The sequence below is a fragment of the Epinephelus fuscoguttatus genome, linkage group LG8 (genome assembly GCF_011397635.1).
Source record: "Epinephelus fuscoguttatus linkage group LG8, E.fuscoguttatus.final_Chr_v1".
NCBI classification, from domain to species: Eukaryota; Metazoa; Chordata; class Actinopteri; order Perciformes; family Serranidae; genus Epinephelus; species Epinephelus fuscoguttatus.
This window is the reverse complement of record NC_064759.1, coordinates 30,606,321-30,631,743: the sequence shown is the minus strand read 5'-3', so window position 1 is coordinate 30,631,743 and position 25,423 is coordinate 30,606,321. Positions and strand designations below refer to the sequence as shown.

The following is a 25,423-nucleotide window of genomic DNA, read 5'->3' as shown; positions in this document are numbered from 1 at the left end:
AAAATATGGATTGAATTCTCCCTAATATAGAAATATGACGCTTTTCCTTTCTATTACAAGTACCATTATATTCCAACCAATCTTTTCTGGTGTTTCAATCATCTAGATCTCATAAATGAAAGCAAAGTACCTGTCCTCCCTCATGTCATCCAGTTCAGCCTTCAGCCCCCTGTTCTCCACCTCCAGCTCCACAATCTTCCTCCCCAAGATGTTCGCCTCCTCCTCCACTAGACGTAAGCGGAGTTTCAGCTCTGATTCACGGGTGGTGGGAGGCCCTCCAGCCTCACCTTTAGGCAGTGGGCTGTCCACATCCCCGTAGAAGGAGCGGTACTTCTGCAGCTCCTGCTCCAGTCGGTCCTTCTCCTTGTCAATCTTGGCCATTTTTTTCCTCATCAAGATGGCTTCCTCCTTGATGAAGGCCAGCTGGCATTTCAGATCCTCGTTTTCTTCCTGTGAAAAGAGAAGAGGCATTCTTTATTTGTCCATTAAATTTCAGTCTTATGAGTGGTAATTCATTTTTACAAAGTCAAGTAAGAAAATACACTTTGTAGTTTTTCTCATGTAAATTCTATTTAGTTTGGTAGCATGCTTAAAATCAACATCGTTGGGATCAGTATCATTGCCCCAGCACATATTGTAATGGAGTGATAGTTGTGTTTTTCCTCATGTTACTCTCACTGATTTCCAATTATGACTCTCTGATGCCTTGTTCTGTAAATTACATTTTGTTTTAATTTGGAAACCGCATTGCAAAAACAACCCCATTATTAAACATCTCCACCAAGTTCATAACATTATAATCTAATACTGTAAATGCTGACTCACCTCAACAGGGGTCTGTGGAGTCTTTCTCTCTGCTCTCTGCCCATCCTTACTTCCTTTTCTTTTCAGTGAGAGCTGCAGGGAAACAGTCATTACATCATCATCATCATCATCATCATCAGCTCACTGTTTTCTTACTGAAGGCAGTGATATCATCCAGATTTATGGAGCAGTGAAGGCTCAGTATTGGAAAAACAGGACTGTTTAAAGCCACCCTCGAGAACATCTCTGGTAAAATATTCAAATTCAAGTCACAGTGCTCACAGTGCAAGCATAATATTAAATGCCTGAAGGAAAAACATCCACCAAAAGAACTTGTATTTGTTATTCCTTTTATCATGTTTGTGAGTGTAAAAAAGTATCCCACAAATCTTAAAACAGATGTTATGACATAAATCTGGGCAGTGGGAGTGCGCCATTACTGCCTCTTGCTCTGTCACCCTCTTCCCAGTCTGAACCTTTAGCATTTAGCATTTCATTAAATCTTCAACCTAAATTCAATATGGTTCGGGCCATAATTTACATTGGCACATTCATAAGCACAAAGACACAGAGGATTACAAAAACATTACACAACACACTCCCACATCAGCCCCTCACCTCTTTGGCTTTCTCCAGTTCATTCTGCAGGGCTTGCTTGGTGACCTCCACCTCTATTAGCTGTTGCCTCAGCTTCTCATTCTCGTCCTCCGTCTTTGTCCTCTTCTCCTCCACATTCTCCAGCTCGTGGTGCAAGCGTACAGACACATCCTTCGCCACCTGGGAGTGGGACAGAGACAGAAGGAAAGAGAGAAAATGTTACTATTCATAGATATGAGGGAAAAGAATGATGTTCAACCCACCGTAAACTCACCTTGAGGTCTTGCTCCAGACTTCTGAGCAGCTCTCCATCCACCTGGCCACTTTCTGCAAACCGGAGCCGCTTCCTTTCAGCCTTCTTCAATCGGTACTGAAGGATCCTACAGTTCTTGTTGGCTCTCTCCAGCTCTCTGCGCATGTCCTGCAGTTGGCAGGCGTCTTCCTCATAAAAGGTGTCCCGCATCTCATCCATCTCAGCCCGCATCTCCTCGATTTCAGTCTTGCAAAACACGGAGTAAATAAATAAATGCATCTCGAAATAATTAAATCTGCTCTCCAAAAAACAAAAGTTGGACAGTTCTTTAAAAACACACTTTCAAAACAAAGCACGCAGCAACGTGCAGGAGTCATTAATCAACCTGTAGGCAAATACAACAGGTGCGACCATTGCGCATGCAAAAAATGACAACTTCCCTCAACAAATATGCATTACCAGGCCTGTAATATGTTACCAATTTACCTTAAGATCCTCGTTTTCATCCTCCAGCCTCTCTATATCGTCCTGAAGTCTCATGTCTGGCTGTGCAGCCGGTTGTGGACAGTCAGGCTCGGGGGACAGCTCCGGCTCTGAGGCCGGCGGTGATGCCGCTTTCGTCTGCATCTTTGTCCCTTTCTTCCCCAAGCTCTTATTCAAATGAAACTGTATCAGCTCGGACTGCAAGCATCCCTCCTTCCAGAAACCGGGTCCGCAGCCTATTGTGCCTTTGGAGCTCTTCTTGCTGCCGCTCGTCGCCGCTGCGGCCTCCCCACCTCTCGGATTTTTGCTCCTCAGTTTGGGGGATTTGGATGCGCAGGGCTGGTCGGAGACGACGCGGTTCGGATCTGCTCTGGGTGGCGCGGAGGCATCAGCGGCAGGACGGGGGGAGTCCTCTGGTGTCGGGATGCTGCCTCTGTCTGCCGCCGCCGCGGGCCTGCTCAGCGTCGGGCTTTCAGCACCAGCAGCCTGGACAGCAGCCGCGCCTCTGACGGCAGGAGCGCCTCCGGCCTGCCGCTCCCTGCCTGTGGAAACGGGAGAATGACCTCGGCTGCTTCTCCCTCCTCCGCCTCCTCCTCCTCCTGCTTGCTTTGACGTGATGGGCTTTGACGAGTTGCTGCCCTTATGTGTAGCTTTAGATCCACTGTCTTTGAGCCCGGCCGGTGACGACGACCGCTGCTGCTTCCGGCTGCTATTGTCTGGCTGCCGCGGGGAGTCGGCAGAGGATGGGTTCATCATGGTGTCAAAGGCTCAGCTCATCCTCAACAACATCCATCTCTTTCACCAGTATCCCTGCAGCTGGAAAACAATAGACTTTCAAAAGGCTACAAAGGATGTATAGGCTAAACAGCTTCATAAGAAAAGGTTATCCTCTACAGGTCGACCAAATAATCCAAGTTTGTTACTTTGACTAGACTGAAAAGCGAAATAATTTGGTTATTTAAAAACACAGGCACTCCAGCCAGGACGCACCATGAATTTTAGATGTGTCTTTTTAATATAAGCGAGGCTAATTAGGCTAGCGCCCAGAGACAGGTACGTGACCACCAGTGATTATGCAGTCGGCCATTCGGCCCCTGTTTGATGAGATGAGTGTGAGATCAGTGCAGCTCGGGCAATTAGACAGTCATTTGCGTCATGTGCGCTGCCGAAAGGGCAAATGGCCGAGAGGGAGAGCAAAGAGAAGACAATGTCATTGGCTATTAAAACCTGGAGAATCAGCCAGCCAATTAATCCGCGCTGCCTGTTCAGATGACAGAAATTATCTTTTGAGTGGCCTTTGATCTGATCCTCGACTGACCCAAAAGACACAAAGGACGGTCCAGCTCCTCGATACAAAATAAGCCACATCCAGGCTTAGAGGAGTTCAGCCTTTTCCCGTCAGCCATCATCTTATTCCTGATATACAACATCCCCGATGACTCATTACTCAAATTGATGGAAGATGAGCTAGAAAAGTATCAGAAGCAACCGACACAACGTTTCCTGTACCTGTTCCACAGTTGGCACAGTTTATACATTTTTTTCCTTTGTCTCATTGGTTTTTAAAGCACCAAAAACCATCAACACAATACCTCACTCAGTCCTGGTTGAATAAAGAACACCAAATCAGTCTAATCAAGGAAGAAAGAAAAGCTCCTGTCCCTCTTTTCTCCTTACAAACAACTGGGAGCAGCAACAGTAAATCAAGCCAACTTGAAGGCCTGACAGTACAGCACATAATGTGGACCACAGTCAGACATTTGCCCTTCATACGGGTTACTGTTGTCACACTGATGTAAAACACGTCTGTGTGCTCAAAGAAAAGACATTATCACGTGAAAATCGAGAAGCTCCAGATGAATTTCTTACCTTTTTCTGGGTGTTTTGTCGGATGCTGAAGGGTAGTGGTGATGGGGAGGCAGAAGGGATGCTGACTCGAGCGCCTCCCGACCACCAAGCAACCTGTTTCAATATTCATGACATTACATCATCGTTGGGAGGGCCGGAGCTGCACGGAAATGAAGCTGCACGCAGGAGGCTGCTCTCATTGGAAGAGGACGAGAAGCTCTCCCTCTCTCTGTCTCTCTCTGTCGCTCTGTGTGTCTCAACAGTGATTGGATGAAGCCACTTGCAACTGTTCACTCACCTTGTATTCAGTTATTTGAATTGACCTTGGGTATGTGGATTTAAATTGACCAATAGAGAGAATGCATCCGCTCCGAAATGTTTTTCCCAAGGGTATAGCACTGCACTGTATATCAGGAGGACAATATGACTGAGACTTCAATGGACACTATTCAACAGCTGTCACAGAATTACAGCAAGTACGGTGTATTTATCAAGAATTGGGGATTTTCCGCACATATAGCAAGTGAAGTGATATGATTTTTGCTTCTTGGCAGCTGTTACTTCTTGTCTCTTATTTTTCTGTCTCAAAATCCCAAACTGAAGCTGTTGCACAAATGTTCTTCATGAATGCCCAGTGATCATTTGTCAGAGTCTATGGAGAGGAGAGAATGGGCTGTACTTTCTGTTGTCAAGGGCTAAATAAGACATTTCATTTGGATTTCTGCCTGCCATTCAGTTCTCCCAGAATTTGAATCTGTGTTCTAAGGAAATGGAAATGTGCAATTAGAGTGGATTTGGTTCGAAAACAGGTTCATGTGTGAGGTTTTCCAGTGGAAATGGTTACTGAGGAGCATTTATCCTGTCTGGAAACAGACTCAGCCCTCCTGGGTTCCTCATATACTCCAGGCATCTTCACTTTGATTGAATTATTTTGCAGCAGGCCAGACCCATCTCACCAGTCATTTGGAGTTTTTAACTCTTGGCTCTGTGCCGACAAGATAAAGTGCACACAGCCATCTGAAATGGCTCATGGTTGTTTAAAGATACACCACAAAGTCGGAGGACTGGTGTTGCATGCATCATCCCTGTGTGAGTGAAATAACAAGTAAGTTTGCAGGAAATGCCGGGGATTGACATGAATTGAAAGCTCGGATTCTCTCTGCTCTGAAAGTTTTATGGCATGGATTTTAGCTTCTGTCACGGCTTCAGTAACCACAGCTCGTATCCTCCTACCTCTGCGCAATCCATTTGCTTCTGTCACTGCAGGCTTTTACAACACTATATCTTGATCTGAACAGAAATAAGACTGCTCTCTGTTGTAATCACCATTTAATTGCCAGACAAGATGTTGCAGGGCCAATCAGCCGGCTTTGGCCAGGAATGATGATCCATTTTCTCTGAATGGGATAACAGATGTTTGGGGTCTTGCACCCCCTTTCACAGTGACACACACACACACACACACACACACACACACACATTCATCACTTCCCCCACCTATCCTCTCTTTCTGCCCCAGGACTATTCAATCATTTGCTTGCATTAAAGTGACAGATGTCTGCATCATGGAGGCTCCCATGTGCCAGACGAGATTACTGATTCTGCTTTGTCTTGAGTCAAACAAAAGAAGGCAATGTTTGTTTAGGAGAGTGTATTTTCATGTGCTGAGAAGACATCAGTTTCTTTCATTAGTGGGAAATGTTGAATCCTCATGTCTCTTAATAGTTTGCATATTTTACATTTTATCTGGCAGTTAAAAACATCTGTGTATGTTCCAGTATGAATTTGGATGAGAAACATAAATTGACTGCAGTTTTCACACTGGATTGAATACCCTTGTCTTTTTGTCAAAATACTTCATTAGCACTTATTTCTTGCCCGTCTGTATCTCATCCCATTACAGGAAATGTAAGGGCTACTTGTTCAAGACTTGGTATGAGGCTCACTCATCATGAATTCTTGCCAGTGTAGTCACTATAGTTTTTTCCCTATGTGACATCTTTCACTTCCAGTCCTTAACCACGCACCATACCCTGGTGAGAGTGCAACAGTAGCTGTGTGTGAGAGAGAGAGAGGCTGTGATGAACTTCCCTGTAAAAATATCACTCTCATTCATTTCACACTCGCAAGTCTCTCTCTCATTCTCACTTTCTCTATTATTCACAGACACCCTTACTCTGGATCATCACGGTAACACCATGTGTACATGGGGATCCTGGGTGGTGTCACTGTTAATATACATTCAGGAATAATCTGCAGAGTCATGTTGTAGTTTCTGCTCTGGGTTTCCTTTTTTAACTGCAATGTATAGTGTTATTCAAAATGACTACACTGTAAATAAAATATGTGTTAAACAGCAGTCAAAACCCATTCTTTGGCAAGGGAACATGTTTTGTTGCTATATGACACCCATCTTTTAAAGGTGCTTTACAGCGCCTATGTCAGATTAAGTGCTATAAAGAACCAGGTGCTATATAGCGCTATAATGTTTTTAAAATTTTCAGCCTGGCTGTCCTTGAGTGATGCCAGATAATACCACAGAACCTTTAAGCCAGTATTTAATTACAAATGCTTTAATGTGTTATCCTCTAGAAATACACTGTTTGTAGGCTACACTGCTCAAAAAATGAAGGACGCACTTAATCGTCACAGTGTAACACCAAGTCAGTTAAACTTCAGGGCTATCAGTCTGTCCATTTAGGAAGCACAAGTGATTGTGAATCAGTTTCACCTGCTTTGGTGCAAATGAAAGCGACAACAGGTGCAATGGAGAGGCAAAACCAAGACAACCTCAAAAAGAGAATGGTTTTACATGTGGTGGCCACAGACAGTTGCTCTCTCCTTATCCTTCCTGACTGATTCTTTTCTAGTTTTGTGTTCTGCTAGTGTCCTTGTCACTACTGGTAGCATGACGCAGTACCTGCAGCCAAATTAGCTTGCACAGGTAGCCCAGCTCCTCCAGGATGGCACATCCATACGTACGGTCACCAAAAGGTTTGCTGTGTCTCCCAGCACAGTCTCAAGAGCATGGAGGAGATACCAGGAGACTGGCCCTTACACAAGGAGAGCTGGACAAGGCCGCAGAAGGGCATCAACCCAGCAGCAGGAACACTATCAGCTCCTTTCTGTGAGGAGGAACAGGAGGAGCACTGCCAGAGCCCTACCAAATGACCTCCAGCAGGCTACTGGTGTGCATGTTTCTGACTGCATGACAGGGGCATGAGGGACAGACGTCCTCTAGTGGGACCTGTGCTCACAGCCCAGCACCATGCAGCTCGATTAGCATTCACCAGAGAATACCAGAATTGGCAAGTTTGCCATTGGAGCCTCACTCTCTTCATAGATGAGAGCAGGTTCACACTGAGCACATGTGACAAGCGTGAAAGAGTCTGGAAACGCCATGGTGAACGTTATGCTGCCTGTAACATCATCCAGCATGACCGGTCTGGCAGTGGGTCAGTGATGGCATATCCTTGGAGAGACTCACAGACCTCCATGTCATAGCAAACGGTACCCTGACTGCTGTTAATTGAGCAGCTATGGGACGTTATGGATCGGTGCATCCAACGCCACCAAGACTGTCCAGGAGCTCACTGATGTCCTGATCCAGGTCTGGGAGGAGATCCCCCAGGACACCATCCACCGACTCATCAGGAACATGCCCACACATTGTCAGGAGCGCATACAGGCACGCGGGGGCCATACATACTACACAGTCACATTATGAGTTGCCGTGATAAAATTCACACACTGGATCAATCTGTGATTTCAATGTTTTACTTAGATTTTCAGAGTGATTTTAAATCCACCCTCAGTAGGTTGATGATTTTGGTTTCCATTGACCGTTATTATCTCATTTTGTTCTCAACAAATTATACAATGTACATCAGTAAAGATTTTCAACTTAAATTATTTGTTCATCAAGATCTGATGTGTGATTTAAGTGTTCCCTTATTTTTTTGAGCAGGGTATCGTAATGTAGTGTTTTTATTTTTCCCTCAGTAAACTAAATTAAACTTAGCTGAAAAACCAGTAGGGGACTTCTAAAGAACAATACAGAGGCCTAAAAAGTTCTCAGCTGGTTCTTCAGATTAGTTCGCTGGGAAAATAATGAGCAGAGAAACTCTAAAAACCCTTATAGGGGCTTAATAAGTTCTTTGTTTGGCAGTGGTGTTGTACAGCACCTCAACCCATGCCCAAGACCCGCTGAGAAACCAACATTTTTCTGTGTACACTTGTAACATTTTTGCGTCAATTAATCCTTCACACATTTAGTTTTATACTTTAGCATGATTTCCATATCAAGTGTGTCACATAAAAAAGGACTGTCAGCTGTAACACGTCTCCACACTGAAATTTATTTCAAGATTGTTGGATTTTGTCATAACACACAGTGTAATTATCTTTTTTTTTTTGTCTTTTTTTTGTTGCAAACATCAACAAACATCAGGGAGAGACCAACTCATGGCTGGCTTCATTATTCATTTATCATTCTTAAAATAATGTCATACCACGGATGAGGTAATGAAAAATCCTAAGTCTTTAAGCCCTTATTCTGACAGGTAAGCAGTGGTGGGCTTTGTGTAGCTGGTGCCTTGTTGGTGCAATACGTAAATCCCATGAGGCATAAAAAACATGCCTGTCTCCAGTCTCTGTTGTTGTGCTCCAGATATCAACTGAGCTTCTGACAGGCAGGAAAATTGTTACTTTGCTGTGAAATCCACATGGGATTTCACTGAAGGAGACATTTCTGTACACAGACAGACTTTCAAACTGGCATACAGTATATAAATGCTGATGTAGTCCTCTGAATCCTGTCAGTAGTGTACTGTCTGCCTTACACAAACACATACAGTGCATATGGATGTAGCTGTGGCTTTGCTTTTAGTGCTCATGCTCTGTTCATGGGGAATGTGGAGATATAGAAAAGAGTGAGGTCATTTTTCTTCACAATGTTTCTACCCATTACACAAGACCAACAGTGGAATAAAATTACATTGACTGAAACTGAAAAGCCACACATTAATGAGATTACACTAATGAGAGTTAAAACTAACACATAACACATGAAGTGGCATAAGACTAGGGATGCTATGCAGGCCAAATCTGTCAGTGTGTCCATTATAAAAGATGTATAATGGCTTACTATTAAAAAAAGAACTGCAAGGCATTTGAGTGCCAACGAAAAATCAGCAGCTATAAATCATTTAGCCTTTCCCCTTCCGTGCTACAGAGATGCGTCTGTCAACTAGAAGAGACCGGAGGACAGGGCTGGAACAGTTGGAGGGATATGGGGCCACTATCCAAGGGAAATGTTGCTGAGGAGGTTATGGTTTTCTGTTACCGAGTTGTGAAATTATTGCTCTAGGTTGAAGAATAACACAAACATCATCCATGTAATACCCCTCTGCTAGTGCAGGCCTCCCACTCATAAACTCTGCCGGGGGTTGCACGCACACACACACACACACACACACACACACACACACACATACTAATGTGTTTCTCAATCTTTCTACCTATTACACAAGCACACACAGACAAATGAATCCAACTTCGAATCCACCCCCACACACGCACACACATGCACACACACGCACACACACACTGGCACTTAAACAGTGTTTAATAGTTTATTGCGCTGGTGCTGTTTCCCACATCGACCACAGCTGATTCAAGAAGGAGAAGCAGGAGGAGGGGACGCAGTGGGTGGGGGTGGGAGGTATTTGGAAAGGATGAGGGGGTAGGAGGGGTCAGACAGCTGCTGTGTACAGTTACCATGGAAACCTTTGTCTAAACCCGTCAAAATGGGAGGAGAATTCAGGGATGGGATGAGCAGTGTTATAAATTCAATTTTAAGAGTTTTTTTTCTCTTTCTGTTTACTAAACAGGTTTCTAGACATTTACCTTCAGCACAGTTTTTAAAGTGTTTTAGACAAGTAACATATGACTCAAGACAGACATGACCCCACCCTTTATTGGAACCATACTCCTATACAGTTGCAGATTTTGATGCTTATTTGCCATACATATGGATTGCTGAAGGGGTTTAGGTCTTTTAAAATGAGTAAAAGAATGCACTGTTGATAGTTAAGCAGTGTTCATCACCAAGGAAAAGCAAGCAAGCAAACTTACAAGCACAGATAAAAACTTAAGCTGCATTACAACAACACTACACACATTTTACATCAGGATTGCCTCCATTGCTGAATCATTTGGGAAAAACTATTTTACAAAACCTCATGAGTCTATTTCGGCTTGAAATATTTAGGTTCTTTGCATAAGTGAAAATAGCGTTGCCAATGTGAGAATACTGCAATGCAAGGAAAAGTTCTGCATTCAAACTTTTACTCGAGAAAATGTCTAGAAGTATTCATAGCTGAATATACTTAAAGTGTCAAAAGTAAAAGTACTAGCAAAGCTGATTGTTCCTTTCCACAATGTTAAAACATTATATTTATTTAATTATTGCTGATGCACTAACATGGAAGCAGTGTTATAATGTTGTAGTTGGTCAAAGTGGAGCTCATTTTAACTAGTTTAAATATGTATTGACAGTAAATCATGTAATGTGTTCATCATATTTAAAAAAAAAACAAAACAAAAAAAAAAAAAAAAAACTTACACTTCTGGGTAGCTTCAGTTGTCAGACACATGTAGTGGACAAAAAAGTACAATATTTTGTGGAGAAACATAAAGTAGCCAAAAAAAAAACAACTCTCAGGTAAAGTGTCAGTACCCTGTAAGTAAATCATAAGTAAATATACTTAGTTACTTTCTGATGCTGAGTTTTAACCCATTTTACAGATGACAGTGCAAAGAAACACACGTGTGCAATGGCTTTCTGTCATATTTGGAGCTGCCTGAGTGAAATGAGTTTCGATAATAGACCAAGACAGTACCAAACTAATAACCAGGAATTTAAATGTATGTTTCACAGATGTCCATTAAAACTTTTAAGTGATTATGTTGTTCTCCTCATATCGTGAAACTTGATGAAGTTTTTTATCTTAAGGAAAAGTAATTTCCATAATTACAGTGGATGGTTGAAAACTCGAGGAACCTCCTGGGTATACTGTATAGCAGTGGTTCCCAGCCTTTTCTTTAAGCACCCCTGCATCTCCACACCAGATGAACTCACCTGCCCCCTCACAACACCACCCATCAGGTCCCAGATGTGTTTACTTGAACTTATCATTAACTTGATATTATTTAACACTATTTACAATATGTTTTCATACAATTGTTACAGTATTTTACAATATTGTTACATTATATTTTTATTCAAATAAACTGTCAATGTTTAGTTTAGTTTGGTCAAATTTGCATTTGCACTACCAGTGGCAGACTCTGGACTTATAGCTGTTTCAAACATATAGCCATTACTTTTAGCCCGTGTTGTAGTCAAGACCATCGAAACGAAGTACAAGACATAACCAAGACTAGAGTGTATCAAGACCAAGACTTTTAGGGGTTGAGACCAAGTCAAGACCACAACCAGGCCAGTACGAGTCCCACATTGCATGACACATTTACGATAAAAAATGGAACATGTAAACCATAGGTTCTTCTCAAACTGATATGAAAGACACACATTCACATAAAAATGCCCACAGGGAATAAATGAGGATTCCTGAGGAAAATTTTATGTGTTGGAATTTTCCTTTGTTTTCTGTGAGCAAACAAATACAAAATAACACTAAAGGCACTTTAATACAGGCATTTAAGTGATATCCCCGCAGTTGAGGTCTTCACTGGTCTTGAAGGGAAAAAAACAACAAAACTGAGTCCTCTTTGTCTTTTTGTTTAAGACTGAGACAAGTAAGTAAAAATGTGGTTGAGTCTGAGACAGGGCCGAGACTTTCACAAAGTGGTCTTAGTCTTGATCTGGAGTGGCCTTGGTCTTGAGATCAAGTAAAACAACACTGCTTTTAGCTAACTAGTTAATATTCATCGCTTTCAACATTCTATCCATTACTTTTAGCTAACTGTGTGGACTTATTTGCTCAACTACTTTTCATGCACTTAAAGTTGCATCACCTTGTGTTCAAGTAACAGATGACTCAATAGATAAATTGCCTCTGTGTATTGTAAGCAAAACTTTATGTATTTATTATTTCACACTAGTTGAGCTACAACACAATGTTTCCATGCACCTTTTGGTAACTGCATAGGTACCGCCTCTGGTACCCCTGGTTGCGAATCATTGCTGTATATTAACGGTAATGCTAACTTATAGTAGTGTAACCATGGTGACCTCTAGTGGTAGAAACCCACTCTGCACTCTGTGTGAAAATGCAGTCTTGGTCCATACAGAATGTAATATAATGTATATCCTTGTTAAAGACCCATAACATTTACTACGTTATTAAATAGACAGTTAAATGAAACGACAAAATGAAGCTAGCATTTGTACAGGCATTCAGTTTAATTGAATCTGAAGAGAGTTCAAAGTTATGATACTTAAAAAAAAAACACAGAAGCAATGTGGACATGTAAATGTCCAAGCTAACAGGCTGGGAACATTCCCAAATGCGCAGTATACAAAATATCACAATGTAATATGTACAACAAAAAAAAAGAACACAAATACAGACAAGCACTCTTAGCAAGATGAAAATTGGTATTTACACAAAAATAAATAGAAAAAAGAAACAATAAATAACATCAAAATGCATTGGTTAATGGATGAAATAAAGCTGAATTTGCTGATATAGCTGACCACTGATTTATACTCTATATACTACAGGCAGAGCAGAGTTATTCTTCATAGTGTTATAACATACACAGTCACTATAGAGGTTCACCAGCTCTTTTTGTATATAAATCAGAATCTTTTTGAATCCAAATGAATCTCCTGATAAATTTACATTCAAGCCAGCTCAGGACACAGATTAAGCCTGAAAACATAGACACGAAAAGATATTTTTATTGAATATGGGAAGAAAAGGGTGCTTAAGGTAGACTTAACTTCAAAAACAAAACAAAACAAAAAAACTGGCTGCTGTGAGCTTGAATTCTCCACCTCCACATCTTTGTTCAGCTCACAAAGTTCCCACAAGCATGTAAGACAAACAACAACCTTGGGTATATTATAAAAAGACAGGTAAACATCTGCAAAGACAAAACTCTTGAACCAGCTTTTCTGTCAAAACGGGGAACACTGAGATAGTCCATCGTTGCTCTGGATAATATTCATTACAGTTCATCGCATAACATACAAGTAGGGATATATAAAACCTGCTATGGTTGTATACAGAAATAGAAAATCCAAATTTTAACATTCTGTGAGATACAGCTGATGATTATTCCATCATAAACCAGTGATGTAACAATCCCATCCAAGTCTCAAAGGATTAGAAATCTATAATTTCTATTTCTATGTACATCTTACCTCTGTATATTGATTTATTTTTTGTCTTTAGAATGTAACTATGCGCTAATGGGTGATAGCTCAAAGATGAGAGCTGGAAATAAATAAGAATAAATAACTCTGTGTACACAAATAAGTGGATAACTGCAGGTGTCTATTCAGCAAACACAAACTGTAAACTTAGGTCTCTCTCATGTAACATCGATAACTTGAATAAGATGAGGACAAAAGGGACATGATACTGTACATTATCGTCATTTTTATATCTGTTAAGGTAAACAGCAACAAAAAAATGATACGCTCCAATATAAACTGACATGTTTGTGCGCGTGTTATGAAGTGTATTCCTGTCTCGATACAGCAGTAACATTAGAAATGGTATATAATCTTTTTAAAGCAGCTCAGGCGCATTTAATGTAGCTTTCCCAGCATGCCAAATGGACCTGGTAAACACGTAGTTTCCTTTTCCAGGCTCAGTTTTAGTCGCTGAAAGTCACTTTTTGAACCGGATCTACAGTACTTGGCACCACAATAAAGAGAGGGAATACTAAGATCTATCCCGTACCGCACATTACTGTATTTTGGGTTATTTGTGATAACGGTCACCTTGGGCATGACCTTTGACACCTCTTACTAACAGAATGATCCTCTCTCAACACAAGCCTGTCTCAAATTTTATCTACAACAACTCAGGTCATGGCTTAAATAAACACATCACACCCTAACGCATCCATCCATCTAAATCTTGCTCAAATGTAGTCTTTCATGTTTTAGCACTATCAACCTAGATCCCAAAGAAAGGCCCTACCTCACCTCTACCTCTCTCGCTCCTCTTCCTCTAATCTCTTTTAGCTCTTCCTTTCCTCTTTCTCCTCCCAGAGTTCTCCTGGGGCTTCTCCTCTTTGCTCCCTGTCACCACTGCTCCATTGGCGGCCTTGCTGAGCCCGTTAAGGGTCCCGTTAGAAAGAGCCTTGCCTGCTTTGGAGGAGGAGGAGGAGGAGGCGTCACGTCTGGGCTGCTGGCGGCGGTAGGTCTGGTAGTAGAAGTTGCCGAAGAGGATGATGAAGGTGATGGCATAGCAGATGAGGGAGTAGTGCATCCAGTGGGGGAAGTCGCAGTTGACGTAGAGGGACAAGGCTGTGTGGCCAATGGTGACGTGGAACTGGATCTGAGACACAAAGAGAGAAACAGAATCACATTACTGCAATGTGTGATTGTTTCACACATTTTTCAAAATGGCTTTCAGCCTGAGATTGGTTTTTACCAGTGACAGATTTTAGTGCCAAGCGTGAGGTGGCAGGCTTAACCTTCTAAAATGTGTTAAAGGAATTTGTTTCTATTGAAATTAGCCACACAATGAGTCAATATCCTACCATCTGGATGATGGTCAAGTACTTCTTCCACCACAGGTACTTCTGGATCTTAGGTCCACAGGAGGCCAGGCCATAATACAAGTACATCAAGACATGGATTGCTGCGTTCATGTGTGCACCAAAGAATGCTGCAAATAAAAGAAAATTAAACACTTAAATTAGTTTTGTCACAACAACTGTGGTGCTAGAATAGTAAGTCATGTAAGTAAAATAATGACAGTTTATATATATATATATATATATATATACACATATATGTTATGGGTTATTTAGTTATGTGTCTGCAAGATGGTTTATCATGCTGTTGGCATGGACGGATTGTGACACAAAGGGCCTCTGGGCACAGAAGCTTCTCTTTCTACATTACTACCGCAAAATGAACAAAAATTCTCAATACAAAAAGACTCGGTTTAGGATCAGACTCAAAACAAAAACCCTCCAACAAGAAATAGAAACTTTAAACAAGGTAATCCATCCATGACTGTTGGGAAGTGCATAAATAAATGGAAGCCATTGGGTCCCTGAAGAATGTTACATCACTCTTACAAATTGTGGTACACTGTGGAAGTTCATGTAAGGTGCAGTTTAGGTGATGAGTAGTCAATTGGCTAAAAACCTGCACAACCAGCACTTAGAAAACTAAAGAAAAGCACAATTTTAATTACTGGGTCAAAAATACATTACTTTTTAGGTTAGAATAAGCATATGGCATAATATAAAACCCTATTGTGGCATGAGCTACTCACACTGTCCTCCTGCCACCCATTTGATGCCGATCCACCAGAGTGTGAACATGGTGCAGTGGTGGTAGACATGCAAGAAAGTAACCTGGTTGAATTTTTTCCTCAGGATGAAAAATACCGTGTCCAGGTACTCAATACCCTTAGAGATGAAATACCACCACAGAGCTCCTGCCACCTGTCTCACACAGAACATGAGAAATGCAATAATGGGAGAAGACAGGGAGAGAAACAAACAGGGGAACACAGACAGTTAGAGAAACAGAAGAGTAGATCATCTGGACAACCTCAGGATCACCTGAGACCGACCAACTGATGTGTAACTATACGTCATGGAGCAGTAAGAAGGAAGGTGAAACCGAACACCTTCCATGATCCCTCTTCCAGCTCGCACTTTTTCTGATAACAGGAGCAGGGTCCAAATGAACGGAAGCTGATCATGTTTCTAAAACCACTGAGGGCAAAGCTTCCCTGGCACACTGACTAGAATTTTCTTAATTATTTGAGTACAGTAGAGAACTTCAGCAATATCTGTGAAAATGTTACATGGTAGTAGTTTAGCAGAGGTCTATTGTTACTTCTGGAAATGAATTACTGCACACATATAAACCATAAGAGAGTAAGTTACATAACAGGGCAGTCTACTGTGGTAAATGTTCTATTTCCATTTAAAGACGTATTTCACTGCTGGAAAAATGGCCTTGTCATAAAACTGGGCTGTTCGTGCAATAGAAGGAGACAAATACTTTTGAATTTGGTGCAATATGACTAGAGACAGCAGAGGAAAAGGGCTGTGGCATTTGCTTTTGCTTAAAAGGTAGAAAAAAAACAACAATTACCCGGAATGTACTGCGCCGCTCTGGACCAATATAGGCTTTGCTGGTAGGAAACAACATGGCCACCGGCTAGTAACAAACAATCTCAAGTGACAGTTGTACATTAAGCTAAAATAGGTCTCTGAAAACATTTTAAGCCAGAAAAAGGCAACACAGCAGCATATTGTGGTGTATATTTGATCAGCATTTCTTGGTTGTACCATTTGATCTCAGTATTTTCAGCCTCCTTGTTGTTCACTAATTCTCGTATTACAGCTAAACAGTGCACGAAAATATGTTTCTGACGATATTTTAGACAAGAAATAGACAATTTAGTAACAGAATCTTGGTTTATATTTGATCAACACTGCCTAGTTTTACAGTTTGATCAGAGTTCTTTGTGTTCGTGGTGGCTGGCATATGAAAATGCGAAAGTACAATCTGTAGTTCGAGCGACGAGGGTGTGCGTCTTTGTTTGCGTGTCTTAGCCCCAAACACTCACCCTGACTTCATTAGGGTCATCTGAATAGTCCACGGGTTGACAAATGTAACTGTAGCTTGCTGCCCGTGCTGCCATAAACAGCTAGAAAAAAAACCAAGAGAATATCTCAGTGAGAGTGACAGAGAGAAGAAGAGAGACAGAGTGCTTGTTATATTGTAATAAGGTTAGTCTGAACCCAGGGGAACACTGCTACTGTAACATACTCATCTGGATGGATGGTTGGGATTCAACAGATTCAGATTACGCACTACAGTTTTTGCACACATGCCATTACGAACATCTAGTTAATAGTAACCCACCTCTTTAAAGATGAAGAAGTTGAGGAAGACCATGCTGAAGTTGTAGACAATGAGGGTTTTGCGGAGCTGAAAGGGCTCTCTGTTCTTCATGTATTTGGGCCCCAGCCAGAGGAATAGCAGGTAGGAGGTGCTGATGGCCAGCGTGGGCAGAGGGTTGTCCATCAGAGGCCATTTCTCCACTCGCTTGTCTGTGGGACAGATGTTCTCATAGCATTACATAACTATTCTTAATGTTCACATTGTGCTGACGCAGCGTGGGCTCAGTGTCAGTTTATTTTAAGGGAAGAGCAGCCAGGTCAAACACAACAGGAGCGCAGATGCCAGATTTTGCTCAGGGGTGACCTGTCTGGAGGGCTGTTCAATGTAGACACTCTGGTTTAATGGTGGATGTGATACTCGTAGAATATTATAAATGAGTGTGAATGTTAATCCTGTTCTGATTTCAGTTCAGCTATAAAAAGGAGGTTTAAATGGAGGAGCAAAACGAGACAAGACATTAAAAATCAATACATTGCTGTATATTTTATGTCAGCATACTCTATTTCCAGGCCAAGGGCATGGGTTTCATTTCAGCACTGGGGGGACACATATGGAATGAGAGGTCTGGGTCCTCCCCTAAGAAAATTTGAGCATCCTGTGAGACCCCTCTCTGATTTACCCCTCTCTCTTCAGGAGCCTGGTGGGTGGAGTCGGGTCATCAGGGAGATTCAGCTCACCTAGGGCAGGCTTTCTCTCCCCTGTCTTCCACCCACTTTGGTTTTGGTCATATTTAGTTTATCATTACACTCATTTCCATTTTAGTTATGTAAAATAAACTTCTTTTTAGTTATAAGTCATGGGTCCAGCCTTGAGCCAGGTTGTGACACTTAATTTCCTGCATTCTGGTGACTTTTTTTGCTTTTTCTGCATCAATTTAGGATGAAACTTTCATGTTTTTATTCAGGGGTGTGTCCACTGCGTCCCCAACGAAATCTATGCCTGTGGTCCAGGCACATTCACACATTCTTCAACTATGGTGCAACACTGACTCATTCTTTTGCAAACTTGCACCAAAGCATCATCTATTTACTGACTCATATCAGGATAAACACACCTGTAGATGTATACACAAGTGGTCACACACAAGAACAAGTGTATTAAATCACATGTAAAACACCACTTCTCTCAAAAAGACCTGACACTGACAAAAGTACAAGATCATTACCTGCAATAGTTAGAGTCCATTTGTAGAATTCTATGGTGTCATTGATTAAATGTGTGACAATCTCCATGGCTGCGGCCGAGGACCTGAAATTAAAGATACAAGTGTAAAACTCTAAGCTTTGATTTAAAAGATAGGCTTGATCAACTGAGTAAGAGTGGTGTCATCTTCCTGGACATCAGTAATCAACACTGCTCCCCTCACCACGCTTATTTATTTCAAACGGGAACATAATAACAATCCAATTTTAAAGGGTTCATCCTTAAATAGCATGAAGTCCTAAAAGAAACGCACCCAGACGAACAGAAGGCCAGTGTAAAGCCTATAGGAGCCTGTGGCCCCATGAGGCCATGATAGATGGGCTATAGGCTTCATTGCGCACAAAGGCTGGGAGCACCGGCCGGCAGAGCGCATGTGTCAGCAGATTTTTGGCTTGAGCACGACCACCAGACAACCTGTGGTTGCCCTCCTAATGAGGAGGGGGAAGCCTCGTGCCCCACTTTTACATTGAAATGGGTCATCTCGTATACCGTGCCAGACTGACGCATATGCTGATAAGTAGCAGGGTGCACACAATGTGGCTGAATGATCCCTAAAAAGATGACGCCCCCCTCTCTCCCTGTCTCTCTCCCGCCTGGAGCGGATCGAGCGCTGCTGCAGCATCTGCCTCAGTCCTGCACGCGCTGTCCACATCAACTGCTCTGAGAATAAACCATACATCACTGTTAGAATAAACATCTAACCGCGCTTTGTGCGTTTCTAACAGCCGTAGGCTCACATATTTGTGATAGGATTATTAAGTACTGGAATGGCGAGTATATGCATTCTGCGGCATGCAGTCCGGCCTTCAACCAGGCTGCATGAGCACTCCTATCATCAATATGATTTTCCCAAAACGCCTCAGCTGTTACCGTCTTACGTTTGCAAAACAACATGATCAATGTCCATACAAAATAAATATGCTCTCAAAATGCAGACTGCACACAGGCAACATACTATCACATAATATCGACATTGGTCTCGCCTTCTGCTCGGTGCGAATGAAGATGCTTATTACCTTACCGTGTCGGTGCTTTAAAAAAATCCGTCTATAATGACATTCAACGCAAGGTCATGCAGTGTGTGTTATTCCGGGTTGTAATCGACTGAGCCGGCAATCTATGGATTGATTAATTGTTCCGGATCCAGTGTGAAATATACGGGCCGCTGAATTAACGGCGATGGCATGAATTTGTCGTTAAGGGACCACACTAGCCTCCACTGCGCGTCTGCTCCACTGAATTCCTCCTCTGATCCCTCACAGCTCTAGCGCCAAGGCAGAGAGAATACACCCGACACTTCCGGTCATACTTTCAAAATAAAAGTGCATTAACGCATGTTCCCCTTACAGCTCAGTAGAAAACGTGAAAATACAAAATATTTAACGTTTAATTGCCCCAAAGAGCAATAGCACTAATAATACTATTATTGAAAACAATAATAATAATCTTATCAAATTATTAAAATCAATAATAATTCAGCAACTCACTCGTCTTGTCAATAAAATCCTATTTTTTTATTCCCCAATTCAAATCATCTTCTTTGAAAGCACTGCCACTGTATTTCCTATTTGCTTCTTGCTCTCTGTGTCTAGCTTGATGCAGCTCCGCTTCATTGGTGCCACTTGACCAGGATGATGGTAAGATGCTAAGCGCATGCGCACAAATGTAGGCGGATGCAGCAGCAGGCTACATCAGCTTCGTCAAGCCGGCCAGACACAGCCTGAGAAAGGCAAGGGAAGCATTTGTGTTGCCTTCAAAATAAAACAGTAAAAAAAAAAAAAATGTGTGGGATGATCAGACAAAAATAACTATTGTGCACAAACGTTTTTGTTGGACTTTACCCATTAAAAGCTTAGTTTAGTTTATTTTACTGTAGTTTAGTTTACATATACAGAAAATAAAGGCAAAAAGGAAAAAAGAAATTTAAAGTTAAAACACTGCAGAAGTTAGAGACCAACAATGGCATATGAACTTACCTCCCCTACTGAATAACAACAATCATAAATAAAAGGAAAAATATAAAACTGAAGATTGCATAATTGAACATGAGTTCCAGATAAAGAATTAATACAAAATTATTAGAGATATACAATTTACAAAAAAAAAAAACAGTTACATATCAATCAATGAAGTGTTAAGAGTCTTTGCAAACTAGAATCATTTTTCAGATGTTTTTTGAATAACAATAATGCAGATAATGATTGTAGAGATGGAGGAGGGTTGTTCCAAGAGGTGGTCCTCTGTATTTCATTGTGAGTCAGCATCCCTGTAAAACAGATGCAAGACAGTGTATTGCATCATGGTGCATTTAGTCTCATAATAAAAGTGGGTAATGTATTTAATTAGGGAAAAATAATGAAATAACCAGCAAAGTGTGAATTTAAAAGGTTGTTTATTATAGGAGTGTAGTGTTAACTTATTTTGATCTCCAACTCTTTTGTGTCACACAGTAAACGGCACTTGTAATTCAATGCTGCATACTGTATAATATTTATAAAACCTTAGGCTCTGTATCTTTATCAGATATTTTTGACTGAGGACGTATAAACTAAAGTTGCACAAATGAAAGGTCATTTAATTAGGTTTTATTTTGAAATCCCTGACCAGAATCCTGATTATCACCCTGTCTGACTTGACTCTTGATGGCTCCGTTGCTACACCGGCTTCTCTCTTGTCCTCCACTGTCCAATCTGTTTGTTAAATTTGTAAATCAGCCTACATATTCTCTGCCTGTTGTTTCTGTGACGCGGGGATCAGTGGCGCATACTGTGCAGTCTTTACGCACGACTGATATGCGAAGAAAAGCGGAGATGCGCTCTCCGGACTCACTTCATTGATGGTCGTGAGCTTCCATCATAGGCCCTCCTTTCTGATTATACAGGAGCGAGTTCCTCATATCAAAATGGTCCGGTGATATGTAGTTTCGAATCGAGGAGGGTTTCATAGCGATAAGGTCAAAACTTGTCTTTTGAAAAATGAAGATTTGGAGCACGGAGCATGTTTTCAGGTCAGCTGGGATTTATTGTTGATCAGAATATTCATAAAGCAGAATTATGGTTCGCCATTGTAGCGCTGGTTTGATGGGACCCTCAACTTCATTAACAGTTAAAATAAATCGGAAATCGGAATTTAGTTGTCACAGTGTATGTTAGTCTGGGAAATCTTTGTTACCGTCACCATGGCAACCTTTGATTGCAGCTGGAGCCACATAGCTGGTTGAGATGAGCTTTTTTTATTCAAGAATTTTTCATGTCCTCTCATACCTTCATGTTGAAACTTTATTCAGACCTGACTATGTTCTACAGCTTAAAACATTATGCATATTATTCAACTTTTAAAGCCAGCAATTCAGTTTAGCGTCAGTGTTTCAGAAACCCTTACAATATTCCAAGTCTTGTATGTGTCATTGGTATTATTCAGCTTTTTAATTGACATTTACCCAAATTCAACCCACTCCCACTCTTCCAACCATTGATACTACTTCACCTATTTGCACATTTAAGCCAGCAATGGGAAGCCTCAGCTTTTTTATTATTCAGCATTCAAAAATTGCATTCTCTGGACTTTAAAATTCATGAATATATGATTTTGGTCACCTGCTCTATGTCATAGCCCACAGAGAGATTGTGATCAATATGAGCATTTAACATCAGGAGTCAGCCATAACCACAGCCTCCCCAGTCACAGTTAAACCCCAGAGAGGACAACTTTTGAATTGATTAAGCACATGACTAAATACGGGGATCACACACTCTGTTAGCCAAGTCTTTGTCAACATGTGTCAGCCAATAGTAAAAGCTAATACGTTGCTGTCCTTTGTGCAGTTACCCATGGGAGACGGTGATCAAGGCTGCCATGAGGAAGTACCCAAACCCCATGAACCCTAACGTGGTCGGGGTGGACGTGTTGGATCGCAGTCTGGATAAAGAAGGACGCCTGCACAGCCACAGACTTCTCAGCACAGAGTGGGGCCTCCCGGCCATTGTGCGAGCAGTAAGTCATCAACACGTACACAAGCACAGACACACGTGGATGTACAGAAATATCAGGGATGCACGATATTGGGTTTTTTGCCAATATGCCAATATATAACAACTCATTTGCTTGATAACCAATACAGATATCAATATATCCACTTTTTTCCCACCTAATTTGGTGATCATTAAGTATCCTCTGTAGTGGAATTATCATTATATTATACATGCATACTCTTATCATGATGGCCCACCAGCAGATGGAGACATGAAATACAATGCTTTTCAGTGTATGTAATATTCATTCAGTGTGCAAAGTAAGAAAAAGCATGTTGGGCAATTCAAATTGTTCATCTTAAAGCCAATATCAGCTGATACTAATGACATGCCGATATCAACATGCATCCCTAAGAAATACAGGAGTACACATGTACAGAGGCATACAGGTGCATGTATGCAAGAAGAAGACAAAGGCACAGGTTCCTTAACTAGGTGTTCAGTGACCTGCAGGAGTCTGGATGAGTTGAAGTGTTTCATAAATTGAGCTGTTTGTCATCTGAAGTGAGTACATTGCGTGAATATATGGCTTCCTCACTGTAGTTTTCACTCTGTCCATTGTTTAAGTACTTTCCCAACAACTGTGCTGGAGAAACAAACCACAGCTTCCAGAATATGTCGCTCACTGGTCTTTTCATTGAGTCTCAAGAGCAAGAAGCAGAAGTGAATCCTGTAAAAGTTGTGTTACGCATATACACATACACATGTCACATGATATTTGGGCTCATTTCACTGTACACACTGTGTGTTATCGTGTGTGCAGATATTAGGAACCAACCACACGCAGACATATGTGAAGGAACACTCCATCGTGGATCCAGAGGAGAAAAAGATGGAGCTGTGCTCAACAAATGTAAGTTTACACTGAGTCCATGCACCAACCAAAGCAATTTACAGGAAATGCAATGGTATGTTATAGTAGCAATTCCAAATTAATACTGTTCACTGTGTTTGCAAAAAAATATACCATTAATAAAGAAATCAAAATTTGTTTTTGTCTTCCAGATTACTCTCACCAACCTGATTTCAGTGGATGAGCGGCTTCTTTACAGACCACACCCAGACAACCCTGAGGTGTAAGTACAATTTATCCAACTTCATTTTAAAACATTTTTGGAAACACTGTGCGTGTGTGTGTGTGTGTGCTATTGTCCTATTTTTAAACTGCAACAGGGACATTGTGTTCTTGCAGGTACGTCATTACACTGTTTCTTCAAATCTCACAGTAATCATGCTGTCTCTCTCTCTCTCTGTCTCTGCCACCTCCCTCACACTCCCTCCTCAGTACCGTCCTGACCCAGGAGGCCATCATCACAGTCAAGGGAGTGAGTCTAAGCAGTTATCTGGAGGGCATGATGGCTAGGAGAATGTCAGCTAACGCCAGGAAGGTAACACAAAATAAAGACAGTTACATTTATTGTGTTTATTTGCATGTAGCCTGAACTTTGATACAAGTTGCTGTTGATGTCTTTGCATGCATTCTAACTGGGATTGTACTGCCAGTCAAAAGTCACTACTCCCAGCAGTGCTCACTTGACTTTCTCTGTGTATGGCCTTTGACTTTTTCTTAAATCTTCTGTTTCTCTGTGTGGACCTGTAGGGTTGGGATGCAATTGAGTGGATTATTCAGAACTCTGAAAGAGAGAACGTACCTCTCTGTGACATTTACTAACTCTGGTAACTTGTTTCTTTGCTTTCCCTTGCACCCTACCAGATTATTATAAGCATGCCACTCTTTTATTCTCCCTCACAACGACAAAATTAAAAGTCTTACATTTGTGTATGCATGTGTCACACAATGCTCAGTGCTTATGTGTTTGCATACGCAGGACTGCAGCTCCACAGTGAGGCCTACTTTCCCCACTACACCTCATAAACCAACGGGGATTCTCAGCATCTTGGGATCCTCTGCAGTTGGTACCTTTACCGTCTTGCACAGGAAGCTCAGACAAATGCTGCCAAAGCCCAAAGGTTACAGAGCTGGATTTAAGAGTTGTGGGTCCAAGTCTGGTTTGTGTGGCTCGATGCTAACTCAGTACTCAATAACCCATTAACAGCTATTCTAATCAAGGGTTAGGGTTAACCCTAACCCTTAGGCAAGTGAGGAGAACAGGACAGTTTCCCTCCATGAGTTCAAGGGTGCTGCTGTCAACATCATGAGCCCTCCAGACTTTACTGGTTTGCTGATAATATTACTACTCCACATTTCCTTTGCTCTCATGTCATATCTTAGCGTACTATGGAAGAGATGCAGAGGAAGGATGCAGGAGGTACAGGCGCACAATACTTTAGAAAACAACGTATGGTACAATGACAATATGCAATGAGCTTCATAACTTGTATTCCATGTAAGTCTTCTGTAATGTCAATCACTGGTGACTCCTATAACAGGAGTTGGAATCTGAAAGTCTTTTATTGGTGCTTATTATGTGTTTCAAGAGGCACAAACTGTAGATGATACATTTGCATGGTAGTAGTTTTTTTTTTTTTTTTTTTTTTTTTAAAAAAAGGGGGTGGGAGTAATAAAGACAAAGTTGTAGTAGCTAGTTAGCTAGCTATAAATGTGTGAATGCAGCTTTAGATAGATAGTAATTCAAAGAAAATATATTGTTTATCTTAGAGAAAAAAAGATGGGAACGTACCATTAACATTGCCTTCTTTTAATGCTGTCAAAGCAACAATACAACGGCACCTTTTTGATGTAAAAAATGACTGGCTGTATTGCCTTAAACCAGCATGTTGAGCTTTTGTGATCAGAATCATCAAAAGATAGATTGACTCTCTTTTCATATGGCCTTAAAGTGATGCCTGCGTATTATTACTTTGGCAGCTGAGTCATTCATGCCTTTGCCAGCCACACACATGATGCTTCCAAATGTTCCGAACTACTCTGTAAAAAGCTACCTACACACCCTGAGGAGCAGGGCAGTACTGTATGTGCAATGCTGCAGTGGGAGATGTGCACAATTACAAAGATTTATGTGCTCAATCATATTTCTGGGTAAAATGAACATTTACATAATATTTGTATAAATATTATTTATTTTAAAAATATTGTGTAAC

General features: G+C 41.3%; 3 protein-coding genes across 8 annotated transcripts in view; 1 reads left to right on the top strand and 2 right to left on the bottom strand.

Annotated features, from left to right (window-relative positions):
- The window catches only part of LOC125893667 (protein SOGA3-like), a 23,798-nt gene extending 19,672 nt beyond the window's left edge, over nucleotides 1–4,126 (bottom strand). For 2 of the 3 annotated variants that reach the window (XM_049584463.1, XM_049584465.1), the window contains exons 1-6: nucleotides 4,007–4,126; nucleotides 2,141–2,953; nucleotides 1,676–1,900; nucleotides 1,423–1,581; nucleotides 826–897; nucleotides 131–450 (exon numbers count right to left, since the gene is read on the bottom strand). In XM_049584463.1, coding sequence (XP_049440420.1) covers nucleotides 131–450; nucleotides 826–897; nucleotides 1,423–1,581; nucleotides 1,676–1,900; nucleotides 2,141–2,893 — 1,529 coding nt within the window. In that variant the 5' untranslated portion in view covers nucleotides 2,894–2,953; nucleotides 4,007–4,126. Of the gene's footprint in view, nucleotides 1–130; nucleotides 451–825; nucleotides 898–1,422; nucleotides 1,582–1,675; nucleotides 1,901–2,140; nucleotides 2,954–3,127; nucleotides 3,722–4,006 lie in introns of those variants that run through there. The other variant, XM_049584464.1, reaches the window with a different exon arrangement.
- Nucleotides 1–25,423, top strand: part of prelid3a (PRELI domain containing 3A) — a 26,998-nt gene extending 1,575 nt beyond the window's left edge. The window contains exons 1-7 of one of the 3 annotated variants that reach the window (XM_049584479.1): nucleotides 20,967–21,336; nucleotides 22,154–22,322; nucleotides 23,124–23,213; nucleotides 23,366–23,436; nucleotides 23,646–23,748; nucleotides 23,961–24,037; nucleotides 24,190–24,324. In XM_049584479.1, coding sequence (XP_049440436.1) covers nucleotides 21,305–21,336; nucleotides 22,154–22,322; nucleotides 23,124–23,213; nucleotides 23,366–23,436; nucleotides 23,646–23,748; nucleotides 23,961–24,032 — 537 coding nt within the window. In that variant the 5' untranslated portion in view covers nucleotides 20,967–21,304 and the 3' untranslated portion in view covers nucleotides 24,033–24,037; nucleotides 24,190–24,324. Of the gene's footprint in view, nucleotides 1–20,966; nucleotides 21,337–21,682; nucleotides 21,726–22,153; nucleotides 22,323–23,123; nucleotides 23,214–23,365; nucleotides 23,437–23,645; nucleotides 23,749–23,960; nucleotides 24,038–24,189 lie in introns of those variants that run through there. The other 2 variants (XM_049584478.1, XM_049584477.1) reach the window with 2 other exon arrangements.
- On the bottom strand, nucleotides 12,405–19,596 carry elovl4a (ELOVL fatty acid elongase 4a). 2 transcript variants are annotated; one of them, XM_049584474.1, is made up of 7 exons: nucleotides 19,346–19,596; nucleotides 18,292–18,374; nucleotides 17,088–17,275; nucleotides 16,789–16,869; nucleotides 15,478–15,649; nucleotides 14,732–14,859; nucleotides 12,405–14,526 (listed from the first exon to the last, which is right to left on the bottom strand). In XM_049584474.1, the coding sequence occupies exons 2-7, from the start codon at nucleotides 18,356–18,358 to the stop codon at nucleotides 14,197–14,199; spliced, it is 966 nt and encodes a 321-aa protein (XP_049440431.1). In that variant the 5' UTR covers nucleotides 18,359–18,374; nucleotides 19,346–19,596; the 3' UTR covers nucleotides 12,405–14,196. The 2 variants fall into 2 exon arrangements, with proteins under 2 accessions (XP_049440431.1, XP_049440430.1); XM_049584473.1 differs by having other exon boundaries at nucleotides 19,351–19,596.